The 20,123-nt window shown below is 40.9% G+C and overlaps 1 protein-coding gene across 1 annotated transcript in view; it reads left to right on the top strand.

Moving 5' to 3' along the window:
• Positions 1 to 20,123, top strand: part of gbb (glass bottom boat) — a 264,694-nt gene that overhangs the window by 181,076 nt on the left and 63,495 nt on the right. Inside the window, exon 3 of the mRNA XM_067151815.2 lies at positions 9,139 to 9,290. Coding sequence (XP_067007916.2) covers positions 9,139 to 9,290 — 152 coding nt within the window. The remainder of the gene's footprint in view (positions 1 to 9,138; positions 9,291 to 20,123) is intronic.

Here is a 20,123-nt window from a genome sequence, read left to right as displayed (position 1 = left end):
CATTCCAGGAATAATTAATGAACAAGGGGAGTGTGTACGTGAGGATCTCCAAAAGGCAGAAGTATTCGCCTGTAGAACTTTTTTGGTTTTTATTGGAAGAAATCTGTTAGCCATTGGTCAGCAGTATGTAAAGATTGTTGGTTATAAAGATAATGCACAGATAGAGGAGGTGAATGATGCGAAAGAAGTATTAAAATTTACATATGATAACAATAACACAATAAGATACAAAAGTTGAAAACTAGAAAAGCACCTGGAATTGATAAGATTTCTGGGAATATATTAAAGACAATGGGTTGGGATATAGTACCATATCTGAAGTACTTATTTTATTATTTTTTGCATGAAGGAGCTATACCAGATGAATGGAGAGTTGCTATAGTTGCCCCTTTGTATAAAGGAAAGGGTGATAGACACAAAGCTGAAAATTACAGGCCAGTAAGTTTGACATACATTGCATGTAAGCTTTGGGAGAGCATTCTTTCTGATTATATTAGACATGTTTGCGAAATTATACATAAGTTCGTGCGGTTCTTATATATTTTATTGTATTGTATTTTACTATCACTGTCACGCACTGTAAATCACAATCACTCACAAGGGGAGGTCACGATGTCCGCATCGCCGATTTTGTTCAATCTTTGAAGGTTGGTATTACTACATCACAAAAACACACTGGAAAAATAGTATCGCGCAACTCTCACAAACTTTCGAAAAAAGCTATTTTGAAAATGTCGAAAAAAGTTACGAGAGGTTTAGCTTGCTTCGTACTTAGCACAAGCCATCCCGTGCCGGGCCGATGTTTACTCGTCACTTAGCACATGTGGTACCCATATACCCAATTTCTGTACCTTACCCATCGAATGCAAATAGCGTGCAATAGTTGACTGATCACATTCAAAAACTTTGCGCCATTTCCCGCGTTGTTTGGTGAGGATTCTCGTGAAGGAACTCATTCAAGCGATTTTCGTCAAAATCTGAAGGTCTTTCAAACCGGGGATCATCAGAGAAGTCAAACCGTCCTACTCGAAAGCGGGAAAACCATTTTTGTGCTGTTCTTTCAGCAATTGCTTCATTCCCGTACACTTCACAAATTGGTCTCGCAGCTCCTCGGTTAAACTCAGAGTAAAATGTGTCGGCAATGCTCACTTTTCTCAGGTAGACATTCCATATCCGTTTGTCTGAAATATACACAAATAATGCGTTCGCAATGAAGCCTCCGTGGCTCAGGCGGGAGCACTCCGGCCTCTCACCGCTGGGTTCCGTGGTTCAAATCCTGGTCACTCCATGTGAGATTTGTGCTGGACAAAGCGGAGCCGGGACAGGTTTTTCTCCGGGTACTCCGGTTTTCCCTGTCATCTTTCATTCCAGCAACACTCTCCAATATCATTTCATTTCAACTATCAGTCATCAATCATTGCCCCAGAGGAGTGCGACAAGCTTCGGCAGCCGGCACAGTTCCTATTCTCGCCACTAGACGGAGGCTTCATTCATTCCATTCCTGACCCGGTCAAATGACTGGAAACAGGTTGTGGATTTTCAATACGTTCGCAATCAAGAAAACCTGTGTTTCACAACGCACAAAGTCCAAACTCAGTTAAAAACAACGGAATAACGATAAGCAATCCCGCCATGCCGCATTGTTGCCAACCCAAAAGATTACCGCACGAACTGATGCATCGACCTTATAATAACTGGTCTGACAGAAGGCAGTTTGGGTTTAGGAAAGGTTATTCCACTGAAGCTCAACTTGTAGGATTCCAGCAAGATATAGCAGATATCTTGGATTCAGGAGGTCAAATGGACTGTATCGCGATTGACCTGTCTAAAGCATTTGATAGGGTGGATCATGGGAGACTACTGGCAAAAATGAGTGCAATTGGACTAGACAAAAGAGTGACTGAATGGGTGGTTCTGTTTCTAGCAAATAGATCTCAGAGAATTAGAGTAGGCGAATCTTTATCTGACTCTGTAATAATTAAGAAGGGAATTTCTCGAGGCAGTATTATTGGACGTTTATGTTTTCTTACACATATATATAAATGATACGAGTAAAGAAGTGGAATCAGATGTAAGGCTTTTTGCAGATGATGTTATTCTGTACAGAGTAATAAATATAAAAGATTGTGAGCAACTGCAACGTGACCTCGAAAATGTTGTGAGATGGACAGCAGGCAATGGTATGTTGATAAACGGGGTTAAAAGTCAGGTTGTGAGTTTCACAAATAGGAAAAGTCCTCTCAGTTTTAATTACTGCGTTGATGGGATGAAAGTTCCTGTTGGGGATCATTGTAAGTATCTAGGTGTTAATATAAGGAAAGATCTTCATTGTGGTAAACACATAAATGGGATTGTAAATAAAGGGTACAGATCTCTGCACATGGTTATGAGGGTGTTTAGGGGTTGTAGTAAGGATGTAAAGGAGAGGGCATATAAGTATCTGGTAAGACCCCAGCTAGAGTATGGTTCCAGTGTATGGAACTCTCACCAGTATTACGTGATTCAAGAACTGGGAAAAATCCAAAGAAAAGCAGCTCTTTTTGTTCTGGGTGATTTCCGATAAAAGAGTACCGTTACAAAATGTTTCAAAGTTTGGGGTGGGAAGACTTGGGGGAAAGGAGACGAGCTGGTCGACTAAGTGGTATGTTCCAAGCTGTCAGCGGAGAGTTGGCGTGGAATGACATAAGTAAACGAATCAGTTTGAGTGGCGTTTTTAAAAGTAGGAAAGATCACAATATAAAGATAAAGTTGGAATTCAAGAGGACAAATTGGGGCAAATATTCGTTTATAGGAATGGGAGTTAGGGATTGAAATAGCTTACCAAGGGAGATGATCAATAAATTTCCATTTTCTTCGCAATCATTTAAGAAAAATCTACGAAAACAACAGTCAAATCTGCCACCTGGGCGACTGTCCTAAATGCAGATCAGTATTGATTGATTGATTGATGAAAATGAAATGGAATGGCGTATGGCTTTTAGTGCCGGGAGTGTCGGAGGAAGTTCGGTTCGTCAGATGCAGGTCTTTTGATTTTACGTCCGTAGGCGACCTGCGCGTCGTGATGAGGATCAAATGATGATGAAGACGACACATACACCCTGCCCCCGTGCCAGCGAAATTAACCAATTAAGGTTAAAATTCCCGATCCTGCCGGGAATCGAACCCGGGACCCCTGTGACCAAAGGCCAGCACGCTAACCATTTAGCCATGGAACCGGACGTTGATTGATTGATTGATTGATTGATTGATTGATTGATTGATTGATTGATTGATTGATTGATTGATTGATTGATTGATTGATTGATTGATTGATTGATTGATGTGAAGTTGGAGTATCCAGTCGTCCACTACTTCAGCCAGCAGGACTTGGGAGATTTTTCTTTAGGCATTGCCAAACACACTCGTTCAAAGTGGATCTCAAAACGATTTCAAGACAAAGCATTGAGAGATGCGCATTCCCGCATAACGCTGACGTCACGTGGCAGCAGCTATACGCAGAGTGCTATAACATTTTCTTATTGTTGTGTTAAACATGAATATGGATTGTTATAATGGCTGCGCCGTTATCAGCTCTGGCAGTGCGGTATACTTTAAACAAGGACGCTGAAAGACACTTCATCGAGCTAATCAGTGACATCTTCGACGTTTTGAACTCCAGGGTGCGTTGGAAGTGGATAACTTAAGGAGCCAGAAAAATGCTCTGAAACGCTTTCTGGGGGGTGATTACTCGCGTGAACGGAAAACGTGACTTTTTTTCAGAAGGGGTGCGTAATTTCTATAAACTCTCTCTCTTGGGACTTTTTGAAGACATGAACAGTGCAGTGTGTCTTATATTTTAACTGACAGATTAAACCAAGTATGCTTGGAGAATTTTTTTTACCACGTGTCCTTGGCCTGGGAGCTTTTTATAGCGAAATGTCCCCTTTTGAAGTTCGTAATAGAATTCGACTTCTATTACTTACAGGCACCGAGCTCGATAGCTGCAGTCGCTTAAGTGCGGCCAGTATCCAGTAATTAGGAGATAGTGGGTTCGAACCCCACTGTCGGCAGACCTGAAGATGGTTTTCCGTGGTTTCCCATTTTCACACCAGGCAAATGCTGGGGCTGTACCTTAATTAAGGCCACGGCCGCTTCCTTCCCATTCCTAGGCCTTTCCCATCCGATCGTCGTCGTAAGACATATCTGTGTCGGTGCGTCGTAAAGCAAATAGCAATAATAATAATAATAATAATACTTGCAGGCGGTAATGAATCCTCATGCTGATTTCTTGAACCTAGGAAGTAATGAATTATGCATAGATCTTGTTGAGGTGCTCTTAACAACTGGACGCATGGATGAACCGGGAGAAAGGTCGGACGACTTGAGCCAGGACTTGGAAATTGAAGACGTAAACTAAGATGCAAATAAATATTTTGCAGGCTAAAATGTCGCTCTGGCCTGGTGCAGGTCTTTCGAGTTGACGCCGTATAGGCCACCTGTGCGTCTGTCAATTCTAATGTTGAAGACAGTAATCCGCGACCCGGCCGAGAATCGAAGTCGGGACCGCTTGTACCAAAGGCCAGCGCCACTGCTACAGGAAGTCCCTGACGACTGGTCAAAGAGAGGCTTTCCTCGCCCAACTGAGCAATGGTGTCGCAAGTTACGCACTTTGACAGTTTTCGCGAGCTTTATATTTATAAATCTCAAAGAATGATGCAGACTTTGACTTCTATACTTAAATTCAAAATATCCCGAACTGGACGAGAGTTCTGTACGTCAGAACTAGGACTTCCATTACAATACGTCACCTCGACAATAACATCAAATAGATGCTTTGAAAAAGTATTCAGCGAAGAAGGATCGACTGTGGGCAGCTTCCTAAATGTGAATTCTAAATACAATTAAACCAAGAACTATTCCAGTATTCAACTTACAGCCGGCTTTTAAGATGTAATTACTCGGAGTTTCTTTTATTATTTATCGACAGTATCATGTGACTGATTTCAGGAGGTATGTAAAGTACCATTTTATTTTAATAAGGCCAACCTTTTAATTGTTTATTAAAAATTGAAGTTATTTTTCTTAATTATTGACGTGTACGCTGGCGCACACTTCTAGACCTACAGTGTACGTCACGCTCGAGCGCTGTGAGCGGGAATGGCCTACCTTGGGGTATATAGGTGTGTACAACATAGTTCGACAATGATTGGTTATCGGATACCATCTTAGGAGGTAAAACATGAAAGGGCGTATGGCTTTTAATGTCGGCTTGCTCACAAGGGAGTTAGCATAACTTGTGATCGCAATTTCAGGTGATTTGTGGTTTCTATGAATATGTTTGAGGTGCTGATTACAACACTGTATAACTTATCGCCAATTACACTGCAAGTTACGAAGATTCGCTATTCTGCTCAAAGTAGACCATATCGTGGCTTTAGTAACTTTAGACACCGTAAACGTTTTCTCTAGCTACTTTAGTTATTTTACGTGTATGCTATAGTCAACACACGCCGCGCCGTGTCCAAGGTCACCCGACACAGTTGTCGATGCGACATCTAGAGGAAACAGACAGACATTCCGCATAAGAGCAAGGCAGCTATACTGAGAGTCAACTCAAGACCTTAGCGGTCCCTTTGATGTTAGTCAGACTTCCGGTCGGTGAAAAGGCTTCCGCTGCGCCAAATAGTTCCCTAGGTTTTTTACTTGTTCCTGAAGTCAGGAGCTTTCTTCAGTTTGGTTAGATATTCTGGTGAAATGACTTGATGAATTAAAATTTTTGCCCTGTATAAATATGGAAAATATATCACAGGTTGTATGTTATTCGGGTTCGTTACCAACTCTTATATTTCATACGTAGATGGCTGTGAATAGTTATTGTTCTCAGTGGTGTATGTAGCAAAATAATAATAATTTAATATGATATTGATATCTTATTGCACTGTGTACTTAGTAAGTATGTTCGAGTTCATTCCACTGCTGATAAGTTCGCATAATATGTGCGACGTTGAAGATGGATCCAAGAAGACTGTTGGCAATACTGGCTGCAACAGCATGTTCAGTATTCAGAATGGCTGCCAGCTGTGAGCAAGACGTGTGTGATGCTGTGACGCTTGAGTCCCCTGTGAAATACTTTAAAGCTAACAAAAGTGGAGAAAGATAAAGTAGAAAATCTAAACCAAATTGTTTTAAACGTTTACAGTAGCCTACGAGGTTAGAATCCACTATGGACTGTGAAAGACGTGAAAAAGACCGCACAGCTGATCGGCGTTTCTGTGTACAGTGTTTACGCCGCTCGCTTGGAATTTGAACTCTATGGAAAATCCAAGTCTCCAGCGAAAGATCGATGTGTCAGCTCAGCACTCGCCGTAGATAAAACAGGAAGGGCCTTAACACGGTATGGGAATAGGATCCTTGGCTTATTCGATGATGATAATGATAATACTAATTATAATTGTAATAATAATAATTGTAATAATAATAATGTGTACTTTACTTTATATTCGTAACCGCCCTCTACCTGCAGAAATGTTGTCATGAGAGGATCATGAGTTCGTTTTTACCTTCCGAATGACGAGACTACAATATTTATAACATTCCTGGAAGCATTGTATTTTGCAATCCCACTCACGGGTGGGTTTTTCAACTGTGAGAAACTGCCAGTGACAGTCATTGCACGAGAGCGGAATCGTATACTTATGTTGTAAGTCTCCATGTGCCTCACACAAATCGCATTATGAAATAAAAATAAACCTTGCTTCTCTTGCCTCGGTATTCGTCAGTAATCTGTAGGTTTTACATGGTCAATAAAGGAATAAATAGGTATGGTACGTAATCAAAGTACAGTACAGCTACGTGAAAGGAACTGATTTCGTTTGATGCTTCACTATTTCAGAATGAAGTACTGTACTTGTCAGATGGACGCACGGCGTTAATGATAAGCTGGTTGTGGCGGAGATGGAGAATGCGACGAGACGGGAAGGGGGAACAGGGGACGTGCTTACATGCGGAAGGATACTTTTCCTAAGCTCTTGACGTGAATTTCAGTATAGGCCAGTGCTCAAAATTTCCCCTGCTTGACGATTATGTAGCTGAAAAATTCGGGGTGGCGAGAACTGTTCTAGGCGCTAATGTTCACGACAGGGATATTCGTGCTTGGGGTTTAGAAAAGGCTCGAGAAATAGGACTAACTCGATTCACTGAGTCTATCCACGGATGGGTTGCTCTGTTTAAACAGAGACACCATCTTGGTTCACGGGCAATAACAAAATGTGTAACCACTAAAGCCTGGAATACAGATGGTGACGTGACGAGTTTCGCAAAGAGGTCATGTCCTTAATGAATACCATGGAACGTATACAGATTTATAATACCGATCAAAGTCTTATACGAAAAGAACTTCACTCATCGCGAACTCTGCTTTACAAGGGAGAGAAGTTCGGTGCGGAGTGATCACGCAACAACTCATTCTTACACCATCCAACCCGTTACTTCGGCAAGTGGATACGTGTTTCCCACGTTGCTGGTTATTTACCAGCGAGTAGCGCAACACGTGCTGAAACCACAAAGTCTGGTTCAAGTTGCTTCAAAGTCCGGCCTAATCACGAAACAAATCATGACGCAATTCTTCTAAGAAATATACTTCGCATATGCAGCACAGGAGTCTCTTCTTCTGGTTGATTCCCTCGGGACATATCGTGACAGAACGCATATCTATGCTATTCGACCTCAAAATATGGTGTATACAGTCAAGACCATTCCTCCTTACATTCAGCCGCTTGATATGCTATTCTCCCGACAGTTCAAGGCGGTGCTGAAGCGGATTGAAGATCACATTATCCTTAACGACTGTCAGTTCACACCATCGTCGAGGGATTCCATTTCGTTGCTGATGTGCAGTTCTCCAGTCTTCACTGACTTTGTTCGGTACTCCTGGACTGTAGCTTCAGACCAGAGAGGTTTCAGTCACCACCCGAACGTATTTTTGATGTTCAAAATGTGACTCGGAAGACTGCTTATTGCAAGCATTCACGAAGTGTTCCTACAGTGATAAGTAGCTCTGTTTTCAGCACTTTTTACTCTGTGGACAGGCTCATCCTCGTAATCTTTTGCCAAGAGTTACCAACAACCCATATTTTGAACTCTGTGCCTGAACATGCGCATGACTGTAATTGTCGATCGCAAATATTGTCTGCATATTTGTAATGTACATGTAAAACACAAACCAGAAAGTTTTTGCAAGTGCTAAGTGTTGCCGGCAGTAAACAAACCAATAACAGCACATCACTCGGTGTCTTCTGATCTAGTGCTGTACTGCCAGTGTCAAACTGTACCGTAATGCATTTCATATACATTTCGGAATTTATACTGACCGGGAAAATTAATGGGTCACTTGAATTATCAAAGCAGAAAGGATGCTAAATTATCAAACTTTTATTTTAATGACAAAATTATCTAAGTAAATAAGGGTAGCGTCCGCCTCTGTGGTGTAGTTAGCTGGCACCCTGGAGGCCCGGGTTCTTTGATCTTTGCCGGTGTTGCTCTTTTCTTTCCCCCGTCCACGTCTTTCCCGTCATCAACTTTGGCCTTTCTTGAAAACTCTGGTTGTATTTTTGTGTCCTGAGTGGTTGTGTTCTTGTATATCTCCATCTCCCGTAGGTCCGTTTCCACCTCCTTGAACTAAGTTGGCTGGGTCTCCTTATCTTTAAAATAGGTGAAGATCTGGTTCGATAATCGTGTGGGATTCATTCTTAGCAATTCTCCTTCTCCGCATGACATCAGACATCTTCTCGACATGAGTATACAGCTTATGATTATGCCGACGTCTATATTCATTTTTGTCTTTAATTGGGCCCAAAATTTTCCTTAAGATCTCTCTCTCTCTCTCTCTCTTTCTTTCTTTCTTTCTTTCTTTAATTTCCAATTTTTCGGTCAGGCCTTTCATGTTCACATCAAGGTATTCCGCTGCATTCAAACAAAGCCTCTGGTCTTCCGACAGTGCAATAATGTCTGAGTATTGCGTTCAAGGATATGGACTTTATGTTGTAAACGTTTCTGATTTGTTAATGAGCCATTTCCATTTTATTCATGTGTGACGGGAAAGCTTCGTTTTCAGAGGTGTTTGTTTCTTTCCACTGACCAATTATTATTATTATTTTACAGGGAAGAATTGGAGTACGTATCAGCAGTAAACACAACTGCGGACGCAGAAGGTTGGCTGTTGCTGAACACTACCGGTCCTCTTGTATCGTGGGTGGCCTTCCCGCGGACGAACTTGGGCCTGCACGTCACAGTGCGTCCTGCTCATCACCCTGGTAAGTACTCCAGTACGGCTGCTTCTCGCTAGGCCAGTACTGTGACGTACTACGGCCGGGGCTAACTAGATGGTAGTCCCCCCTAACACCGGGCCTGCACGTCACAGTGCGTCCTGCTCAACACCCTGGTAAGTACTCCAGTACGGCTGCTTCTCGCTAGGCCAGTACTGTGACGTACTACGGCCGGGGCTAACTAGATGGTAGTCCCCCCTAACACCGGGCCTGCACGTCACAGTGCGTCCTGCTCATCACCCTGGTAAGTACTCCAGTACGGCTGCTTCTCGCTAGGCCAGTACTGTGACGTACTACGGCCGGGGCTAACTAGATGGTAGTCCCCCCTAACACCGGGCCTGCACGTCACAGTGCGTCCTGCTCATCACCCTGGTAAGTACTCCAGTACGGCTGCTTCTCGCTAGGCCAGTACTGTGACGTACTACGGCCGGGGCTAACTAGATGGTAGTCGCCCCTAACACCGGGCCTGCACGTCACAGTGCGTCCTGCTCAACACCCTGGTAAGTACTCCTCTACGGCTGCTTCTCGCTAGGCCAGTACTGTGACGTATTACGGCCGGGGCTAACTAGATGGTAGTCGCCCCCTAACACTAAAAGGTCCACGGATCAATGAGTTTAATTTAAACACAGTTTAATGTTCATAAATGTTTATTTTTAATAAGTAGTATGACAATTTAACACATAATACAGAGAAAGATATGAAAGAATGTAAAGTGCAGTGTAATTGTCGATCGCAAATATTGTCTGCATATTTGTAATGTACATGTAGAACACTTAAACACAAACCATAAAAGTTTTTGCAATTGCGATCGCAAGTTGTGCTAACTCCCTTGTCAGAACAAGTGTTGCCTGCAATGTCCGTGAAGCCTGCAGTAAACAAACCAATAACAGCACATCACGTATTAAAAGTATTAAAAGGTTAGTTTGTTTGAAAAGTAAAAAAATATAAATAAAGAGAAAAGAAGTTTTAGAGTCATAATAAAAATTAAAAAATGTGTCTCCCTAGCCTAATGGATGCAAACTTATTTATAATAGAGTTGAAGTCTATATTAGCAGCGACATCACATTCAATTTAATAAAACTGCTAAATTACTTAGTCTTTCTTGCGTCATTGTGGATCTTAAATAATTTTTAGTAAGCTTCGGCTTACTAAAAGATCGTTCACAAGATGCCACAGACACTGGAATCGTTAAAAGTAGTTTGAAAGCGATTATCAATTTACTGTATGCCTCTAACCCCAAACAAGATAAATATAACAAAATATCTTTGGGTTTCTTCAAGTCGATCTTTTCATTGTTTATCTTTGATCTTCGTAATAAAACTATGGCATCTTTAATATCTTCAAAGAGTTCTTCTCCGTTCAAATCTTCAGGGTACTTTGCAAGTTCGAAACATTTCCTCTTGAGAGTGTTCAGAACGTTTTCATTTGGGGTTTCATTATGAATGCATTCATCAAAATTACAGAACGTTTATCCAGTTCCTTGACATTGGCGAACCGTTCACTTAACTCACGAATAAGTTTATCTAAGATCTCTATTGTGCTCCGCTTTACTTCATCTTTCCAGAAAAGTCCAACATCATCAGTGGATTTCCCTGGCATTTTCTGCTTTACTCTCTGTCTTCGTTCCGTGGGTTCTTCCCATTCCTCACACTTCTTAATAGCTTTTGATATAACATCAACTGGAAGGGTTTCTCTCCACACATTAAGCTGATCTTGGAGAGCTTGTAGACAAGTTATTACATCAGTGAACGAAATGCCTTCGATTTGCAAAGTTTTCTGCGTTCGGTCAATTTTTGGAAGTACCTCAGCCCAGAAAAATAGAAGAGTTACAAAGTCAAATCTTTCTATTGCATTAATTAACAGCGCTGCACTCTGTCTCGTACCGACGGTTTCGGCTGCAGTGTCTCTAGAGCATGAAGCACTCCATATAACTGAGATGATAAGGCTTCTGCTTTATAACTCCATCTTGTATCTGATTGGCCCTTGACCAATAAGCTCCACCTGTGAGTCGAACTGGAGAAAAATGCATACACTTGTTGAACTGTTCCAAAAAACGTCACTGCACAAACGTTGTCATGAGCAGCATAAACGCCAACCAAATTGAGTGAGTGTTTGTCACAGGGAACAAACACGGCTTGGTGGTTCAGTTCCTTTAAACGTTGTTGGACACCGTTGTGAATTGCAGCCATTGTCGTCTGATTGTCGTAGAACTGACCTCTACAGGCTGCAAAGGTCAAGCCATCTTCCTCCAGTTTCTTTTTTATTACCTCAGCAGTTTTGTCTTTGATTGAAATAAAATCTATAAAACATTCCTTGCTTTCAACTGAACTTTGTTTTACTTCCACAAATCTTATTACCTGTGACATTTGTTCTTCATGTGACGTGTCAGGAGGGCTATCAAATATAATACTGAAGTACTTAGCACGCTTGCAGGAAGTAATAATATTGCTACGAACGTGGTCCCCTAAAAGGTATTCTAGGTGAAAGATATGGTAAATGTTGAGGGTTATTGGTCACTGATTGAAAACGGGCCCTCATAACAGGATCAAATTTAGCCAAATATTGCAATAGAGCAAGAAATTTCCCTGAACTGCATGTAGTTTCTTCTAAAACTGATTCTCTGTGACCTCTTTGGGTTAGTTCTGTTGAGCCAATGTCTGTCTAGTAGCATTTATGCGTTTCAGAACTTCTCTCCAAACTCTTCTAAAACTGATTCTCTGTGGCCTCTTTGGGTAAGTTCTGTTGAGCCAATGTCTGTCTAGTAGCATTTATGCGTTTCAGAACTTCTCTCCAAACTCTGCTTTGTTCTAATATTTGTTGCTGAAGAGTGTTGTCAATTACTGAGCCTTCTTTTAATGTTCTAATCCTATGGACAGGGCTGTTTTCATGATCTTGAATGCCCGGATCCACACTGGAATTCCTGACTCATTGTTAAAGCTTGATTTCATGTTTCTTTGAGGAAATAACACAACAAAAACAAAACACAGTTTTTTGGACGGAGAAAAACGCATCCATGATCTGTTAACCTTTTTACCGTTCTTCAAAGTTTTTTCAAACCAGTTTTTATGCAGAGAACGCTCTGCTTCATCCACAGGAAAAGTAGAATATTTATTTTGTAACTGATAAGAGCCTTGCATTACAACTATATCATGACATTTTTGTGAAATATCCAATGTCACTTAACCACATTTTATGAAAATTGTCATTGTTATGTTAAATCAAAGTTTCCTTTGGCTCGTTTTCGTTATTTGAACTCGATGAAGGTCCATCGCCAATTGGGAACATGCATCATTTTCAAAAATATTTTTTTTGAAAATTACACCAATGAAATAGTACGTAAACGTATTACATTGTGGTATGTTGCCTTGTTTTCTACCATTAAAAAAATATTTAATAGTGCCTTTCCGCAAGGCGAGTGAAACGGCCTCTGACGTAAGCGGCGCGCTGTGACGTCACGATCCAGTACCGCATGGAGCTCTACCAGCCGTTGTGCATCAGCCGTTGCTAAAAGCCGATTGTTTATTATTCATGATCGCGAATAACTTCAAAATGACAGAAGAAACGTTCAAAACAGCACAGTCAGACAATCTACCATGTGTAGATGTCATCATTCTTGAAAAATGTCACTTTTGTGGCCGCAGAAATTCGCGGATAACAAGCAAGTTTGTAAGTGGCGTCTTTTATATACGTGCAATGTACTGTAACCCATAGTATTAGGATAACAACGAACCTGGATAGATATCACATCACTTTCAACATTTCCTTCTAGACTGATTCCCCTATTAAAGAATAACATTACATTTTCGGGCTTTCAGCATTAGTAAAGTAAGAAATCGGATTTCAGCACTAACATAAACATATAGGTAGCATTATAGTACTAGTCCGCTTCTGTGGTGTAGTGGTTAATGTGTGCCACTCCCGGAGGCCCGGTTTCGATTCCCGGCTCTGCCATGAAAGTTGAAAACAAATAGTACGAGGGCTGGAACGGGCTATACTCAGCCTCGGGAGGTCAACTGAGTAGAACGGTTTCGAATCCTACCTCAGCCATCCTCGAAGTGGTTTTTCGTATTTTCCTACTTCTCCTCCAGACACCTAAGGCCACGGCCGTTTCCTTCCCTCTTCCTTGTCTATCCCTTCCGATCCTCCCATCCTCCAACAAGGCCCCTGTTGAGCATAACAGGTGAGGCCGCCTGGGCGAGGTAATGGCCCTCGTCATCAGTTTCATCACCATACTCAAAGTATCACGTTCCAGGACACTGCCCTTGAAGTGGTAGAGGTGAAATCCCTCGCTGAGTCCGAGAGAAAACCAACCCTGAAGGATAAACTGATTAAGAAAGAAAGAATGAAAGAAAGAAAGATCATATTACTATAGGGCTATAATCTATCATTCCCAAAAAAAAAAAAAAATATATGGTTGGGACAACTGGCCTACCCACTTCCCAGGCCCATGAAAGAGAATGAAATATCTTTGTGGAGGGAAAAAATTAAACATGATAAAGATAAATATGACTTCATCTAGTTTTCACAAATCGGGCTGAGTGGTTCAGACGGTTGAGGTGCTGACATTCTGACCCCAACTTGGCAGGTTCGATCCTGGTTCAGTCCGGTGGTAGTTGAAGGTGTTCAAATACGTCAGCCTCGTGTCGGTAGATTTACTGGCACGTAAAAGAACTCCTGCAGGACTAAATTCCTGAACATCGGCGTATCCCAAAAATCGTAGAAGTAGTTAGCGGGGCGTGAAGCCAATAACATTAATTACATTTGGCTTTTAACAAGCTGAGCATATCAGGAAAGAAAAGTGTCCTGGTGACATTTTAGTCGCTCAATACAGGAATGTCTTTGGGTGCTGTGACTTTTACTTTATCTTTTTTTTTTTTTTTTTTGCGTCACACCGTCACATATAGGTCTTATGGCGACGATAGGACAGGAAAGGCCTAGGAATGGGAACAAAGCGGCCGTGGCCTTAGGTACAGCCTCAGCATTTGCCTGGTGTGAAAATGGGAAACCACGGAAACCCATCTTCAGGGCTGCCGGCAGTGGGGTTCAAAACCCACTATCTCCCGGATGCAAGCTCAGAGCTGCGCGCTCCTAACCGCACGGCCAACTCGCGCGGTATTTTTACCCTTCGGTTTATTGACTTGGCTTGTATAACCTAAAACTTAGGCTAAGTTGGATAATATATTAAACACCTACATCACTATTTTCACCTGTGTGCAATTATGTTATTTATTTCATTAATATTATGATAATTATAATAATTGAGCATTGTTAACTTATACGACCCCAACAGACAAGCATTGGTTTTGTGTAGAGTTATACATTTGTTAAATTCACGTTGTTCCTTTCATGATGTACACGCCTATTCTTTGTTACATTATAGAGTATTTAGATATAGCCTAAATTTCTTTACCAATTAAGCTCTTCAATAAAGACATACATAACTGTGACATGCCAAGATATATTGGTAGAATTAGAGCTGTCAAAATGGTTCATAACCCCTTTGATTTATTATCTTGATATGGATCACCCAAAACATAGGTTAGGTTTGGAGAATACTTCAATAATAAGCATTATTTAATGCACTGTTTATTACTTTCATATTCCAAGATGTAATTGAAGCATTTAAATAAAGCATCGTACATTAAAATTTAAAGTTTTACCACTAGAACATCTGACATGGAAAAGTGATTTGAAAATTCAAACAAATTCATCTTACGTTAAAATCTTCAAAAAAATAAACTGTAGACTTTTCCGATATATCACCAGCATTTCTCCGCCTCGCCAAAATCCATTTCTCCCTAGTTTTAGCGTCTTTGGAACATTTATAAACAATTTGTTTGGGATGGTATGCGATGTGCTATTGCACATCGGAACTATACACCATTTATAAGTTTTCAGCCTCACTGTCTGTGCAGGATTCATTTTAAGTCTAAAATATACCACTCAGATTATTATCCAATGTATAGACCTCGAATTTAACCATACCAGACACTAACATAAAGTAGAAATACGCGAAGTGTATCCTGCTTCTCACAGCACACTATGTGTTATTTCGTCTGCTAATTCAGTCAACCTGTACGATGACGTCAGACCAATGAGATCGCGTACTTGCGTGACGTGACATTTTCGTAGATTTTTATCATGTTTGGAGTTATTATTTGTACATTCTGATCACATTTTTGAATTCTGCATGAAATTTTGAATCAGATTAGCATATTTTTAATTAAAACCCCGGATCATGCATGTTCCCTATTGAGAGATTTGAGTCGTCTGCTTTAAGACATCATCGTATTTATTAACTACAGTAATATTTGATTCATTAATATCAAGACTTAAGTTGCTGTTGATACTGTCAAATGCACATTATTTTCTCTGTTCACTGATCGTTTTATAGAAGGTGTCATAAACGGTTTCGAACTCTCAAGTGCATTGCTGTTTCAGTTGTCTATTTTGAGCCCCACCTGCCTTGTGTCGTTTCATAATGGAAACTGAAATACAATGAAACGAATTACCTATTACTATTATCAGTTATGATTCCTGGTGTTGATCAGTAATGATTCTAGGTTAAAATTGCTTCAGCCAATAGCAAACGAAATACAGAGGAAACATTGTAATTTTTTTCAGTTTTAAACTGTTTTAGAGAATTTTAGCTAATATTTTTTGTATGCTAATTGCACTTACCTGTTTTCTAGTTGTGCATGAACAGGAATTACTTGTAGTTTTCAATTAAACGCGTAAACTCACTGTACATTCACAGTGCATTGATACACAACGACTGCGAAATGAACGCAACTCAACTTCACAAATGAATGAAGTAAACTAAGGATTAAGGTCAAGGAGTACACTTTGTGACTTGATGCCGGCCGACACCATTAACCACGCATCCCCTCCGATTCCGGCTCCCACTCGGCGCCCGCGAGCTTTCGTACTGTATATAAATAATTTAAAAGGAAACGTTTATTTTATTTCTAAGTAATTTGACCAATAAAACCGTATATTTTTCCTGAATTTTGTTTTCTAAAACATGTTTTTGGATTCCCCTCCCTTTGGTACGCTACTCAGTAGCTCAACTAATAGTGGGGGAGTGTTTGATCAGAAAATGTTCAGTTGATGTTCGAGTGTCCACTACTGTGAGGTCACAGGCTATCTGGCATATAACAAAAACTAATGTTCTGGGGGTTCATTGGAATACTGGAGCCCGGAAGTTAGGCAAAATGACTTTCAATCTGGGTGGATATATCGAAGTGTCAAATGGAGACAAATATGTGTCCGTACATTTGGGAACGATAGGATTACTTATTATTGTGCGTTGTTGGCCTATTTTAGCGTCATAGACTATTTGATAGTTTTTTACCTTTTTTAAGTTATTGTAAATATCTTCTGCTGTTATTTATGTATTAAAACTAATCAATGGAAAGGAAAAATATATAATTCCAATGCGCTGTATTAATTAAAAAATACATTTTAACTTAAAAATAAAATATAACATTTACAGGCCATGACTAATTGCGTGCGAGTTTATTGTGGCTACAAAAATTGACGAAGAAAGTGAGTTACAGAGTGAATCGACGTGATAATACAGGTTTAATCAAGTAGACTAAGTTTCAGAGATATATTAAAGTCTCTACTTACTACTAGAATAGAGAATATTCAGAGAAAATTGATATTTTAGTGTCGAAATATTCTTGTTTGTTGTAAGAAGCCATCTTGTCATAGATTTTAAACACAGTAAGGTCGCACTCCAGTTCTGTGATCTAAGCGCTAACGTGTAGCGGAGAATAAAGAAAAATCAATCCGCCATATTGAGTCTAAAAGATGACGGAGAAGTCTAAGGCGCGTCTCGACAAGGCCCTGACACAACTTGTGAATATAGCGGAAGGAGCCAGTTACCTGAAAAAGGAAGCCAAGGAAACTCTGCACAGAATCGTAAGTAACATCCGAAACTTATTTGCAGAACTACAATCAGCCTTAGAGCCAAGTGAAAAGGCAGCAAAGAATACCCGAAAGAGGTTAGAACAGGTATAAGTACAGATATAGAAGTAGACGACAGCTACTCAATAGGACAACCAGCCACATCTAGCGACCCGAAGCAAGAAACAGCATGTCGAAACAAGACGCTAGCAACTCCTGTTGGACTATGGAACATTCACAGAAGTCAGGAGGCGACACCAAGTAGCCATTCCACCGACTACTCTGGCAGGAACATAACACAGCCGATACCTAGCGGCCTCCGGGCCAACTCTTTCAGCATAGACAGTAAAGAAGTTACGACACGATACTCAACAACCAGCGATAACAAGTGAGTTGGAAATAGAAGTTGAAAATAAACGGGAAGAAAAAATTTCCCCAAAACTAACACAAAAAATGGTGGCCATGATAGAACATCTCACCAACAATCTAAGAAATTTAATAGATGAGAAAATCAGAACCCAAATTACACACTTAGCTGGGTCCATGACCACAGCAAAAACAACTGAGAATGTACCAAGCGGAACTAAACCGAAAGAAATAACGCGAAAATCTCCCAACCCGCTAACTACACAAAGAGCCTTAATTAATGACAAGAGAGACGAAGAGATCTCAGTAAACAACGACAAAAAGGAAGTAGACTTTGACGAATCAATCGGCGACGAAAACAACCAAACATGGACAGCAAGAAGGAAGCGCCGAGGGAATCAACAGAAGATGACCCCAATAGTAGTGGGCACGCAGCAACAACCCCAACAAGAAACGGACGCAACAGACGGCCCACTTCAGGCAGCCGTACGCAAAGCGTGGCTCTATATAGGACGCCTCCACTATAACTCCACTCCGGAGAAACTTATCCGGCACCTCCGGAAACTAAAGGTGACGGAAATAATAGAATGTGAGGAAATAAAATCCAAAGGAACTCTAAAAGCCTACAAAGTAGGCATACCATTAAACGAGCTTCACAAAATCACAGTTCCAGAAGAATGGCCTGAAGGGGCCATAATTAGAAGGTACAGGTTTTTTCGTCCCCAAAGCAGAGGTGCAGAACTCGAAGCTTAACCTCCTACTATGGAACGTTGAAGGACTTAAAAGCGCCTTAGAATTAACTGAAGGCGAGCTCCTAAGTAGCCATTACATACTCATACTGACAGAGACTTTCGCGACGGACAATATAGAAATCCCCGGTTTCTACTCAAAACATATTCCTGCAAAAAAAGGACCGAGGGGAAGACCTACAAAAGGAATATCCTGCTTCTACAAACCAACGATAGGAAGAACATCTTGCGTCTGTGAACAAGAAGACACCATAATAATGGAGTCCGAGAGAGTGACTTTCGTAGGCCTATACATCGAACCACTGACCCCGATTGAAGACATCATAGCAATCGAGATGACTGCTCTAGGAAAGTCGGCCACGGGAAAAAGTATTATTATAGCGGGCGACCTAAACTGTAGGCTAGATAAGTATGATTGCGGAAGTAGGGAACTACTACAGATGATGGCTGAAGAGGGATTTACACTGGTTAGTAAGAGAGAAGACAACACATACTTCGCACATAATGGTAGCAGTACCATAGACATAGTCCTGTACAAAGGCAACGATCTAGAAGTAACGGACCATAAGGTGTTATATTCCGACGCGGTGACACCAATAAAGAAACATTGTCCAGTGACAACTACTTTCAAATTGAAAGAGTCTACAGGCACACGACAGGAAACAAACCATACGAAAAGAACCTCCAGAAAGATAGACGTGAATAAAATACGCGAAAATGGAGACAAGCTTACCATCTTTGAAAACAAGATTCAGGAAAAGGACCTAGATGCTGCTGCAACAGCACTAGAAGACATAATCAAAGCCGCAACCTCCACAATAAACGAGAGAAAGGCAAAGAAATGGTTCGATCAACAATGCTATACAGAGAGAAAGAGAGTCATATCAGCCCTTCACGTGGCCAAACGCACTCAAAATCAGGAAGACCTGATCACATATAGCAGACTCAGAAAATAATATAAAAACCTTCTAAAGAAGAAACGAGACGATTTCACAGAACTCGAGGCTAGAAGAATGGTGGAAGAAGCAAAAGAAAACCCCTACATTGCTCTAAAGCCACGACAGTCACAGACAATGGGGAAAATAGAGATGCCAGTCTGGGAGGCTCACTTCACGAACATCCTAAACCAACAAAGTGTCAACGAAGCTCATGAAATAACAAGACAATACGATGACATCAGAAGATTTACAACAGAGGAAATTAGAAACACTGTATCAACATTGAAAAACAAGAAGGCAGCAGGCCCGGATGGGATATTTAACGAGCACATCAAAGCAGCCTCGGAAGTTTTAATCCCAGCAATCACGAACATGATGAACTTATGTCTGTATAAAGGACAAATCCCGGTGAGCTGGAAAACCTCGAAAATTAGAATGATATACAAGGGAAAAGGAGAGCCACTTGACCCAAACTCGTACCGGGGAATCGCGCTAGAGAACAACTTTCTCAAAATTCTGACGAATCTTGTGAAGATAAGACTAACAGAGGAAATCGACAACAAGATCCCAGAGGAACGATTTGGATTCAGGAAAAGCCGAAGCACCCTACATGCAGTCAAAAACCTCATAGACGACATCGAGGAGGATATAAGATTCCCAAAAGGAAAATTCCACGCAGTATTTGTCGATTTTACAAAAGCGTTCGACAATCTCAACAGGACCTTAACATGCGCCAAACTAGAACAGATGGTGGAACAAAACAAGGAACTAAGCGTCTTGATACACAACATCCTGAGTAAAAACACCATCATAATTTCAGACAACGTAACAACCTCGCAAGAAATTATACAGACAAA

This window comes from Anabrus simplex, chromosome 7 (genome assembly GCF_040414725.1).
Source record: "Anabrus simplex isolate iqAnaSimp1 chromosome 7, ASM4041472v1, whole genome shotgun sequence".
In the NCBI taxonomy this organism is placed as follows: Eukaryota; Metazoa; Arthropoda; class Insecta; order Orthoptera; family Tettigoniidae; genus Anabrus; species Anabrus simplex.
This window is presented reverse-complemented; position numbering and strand designations above follow the sequence as displayed.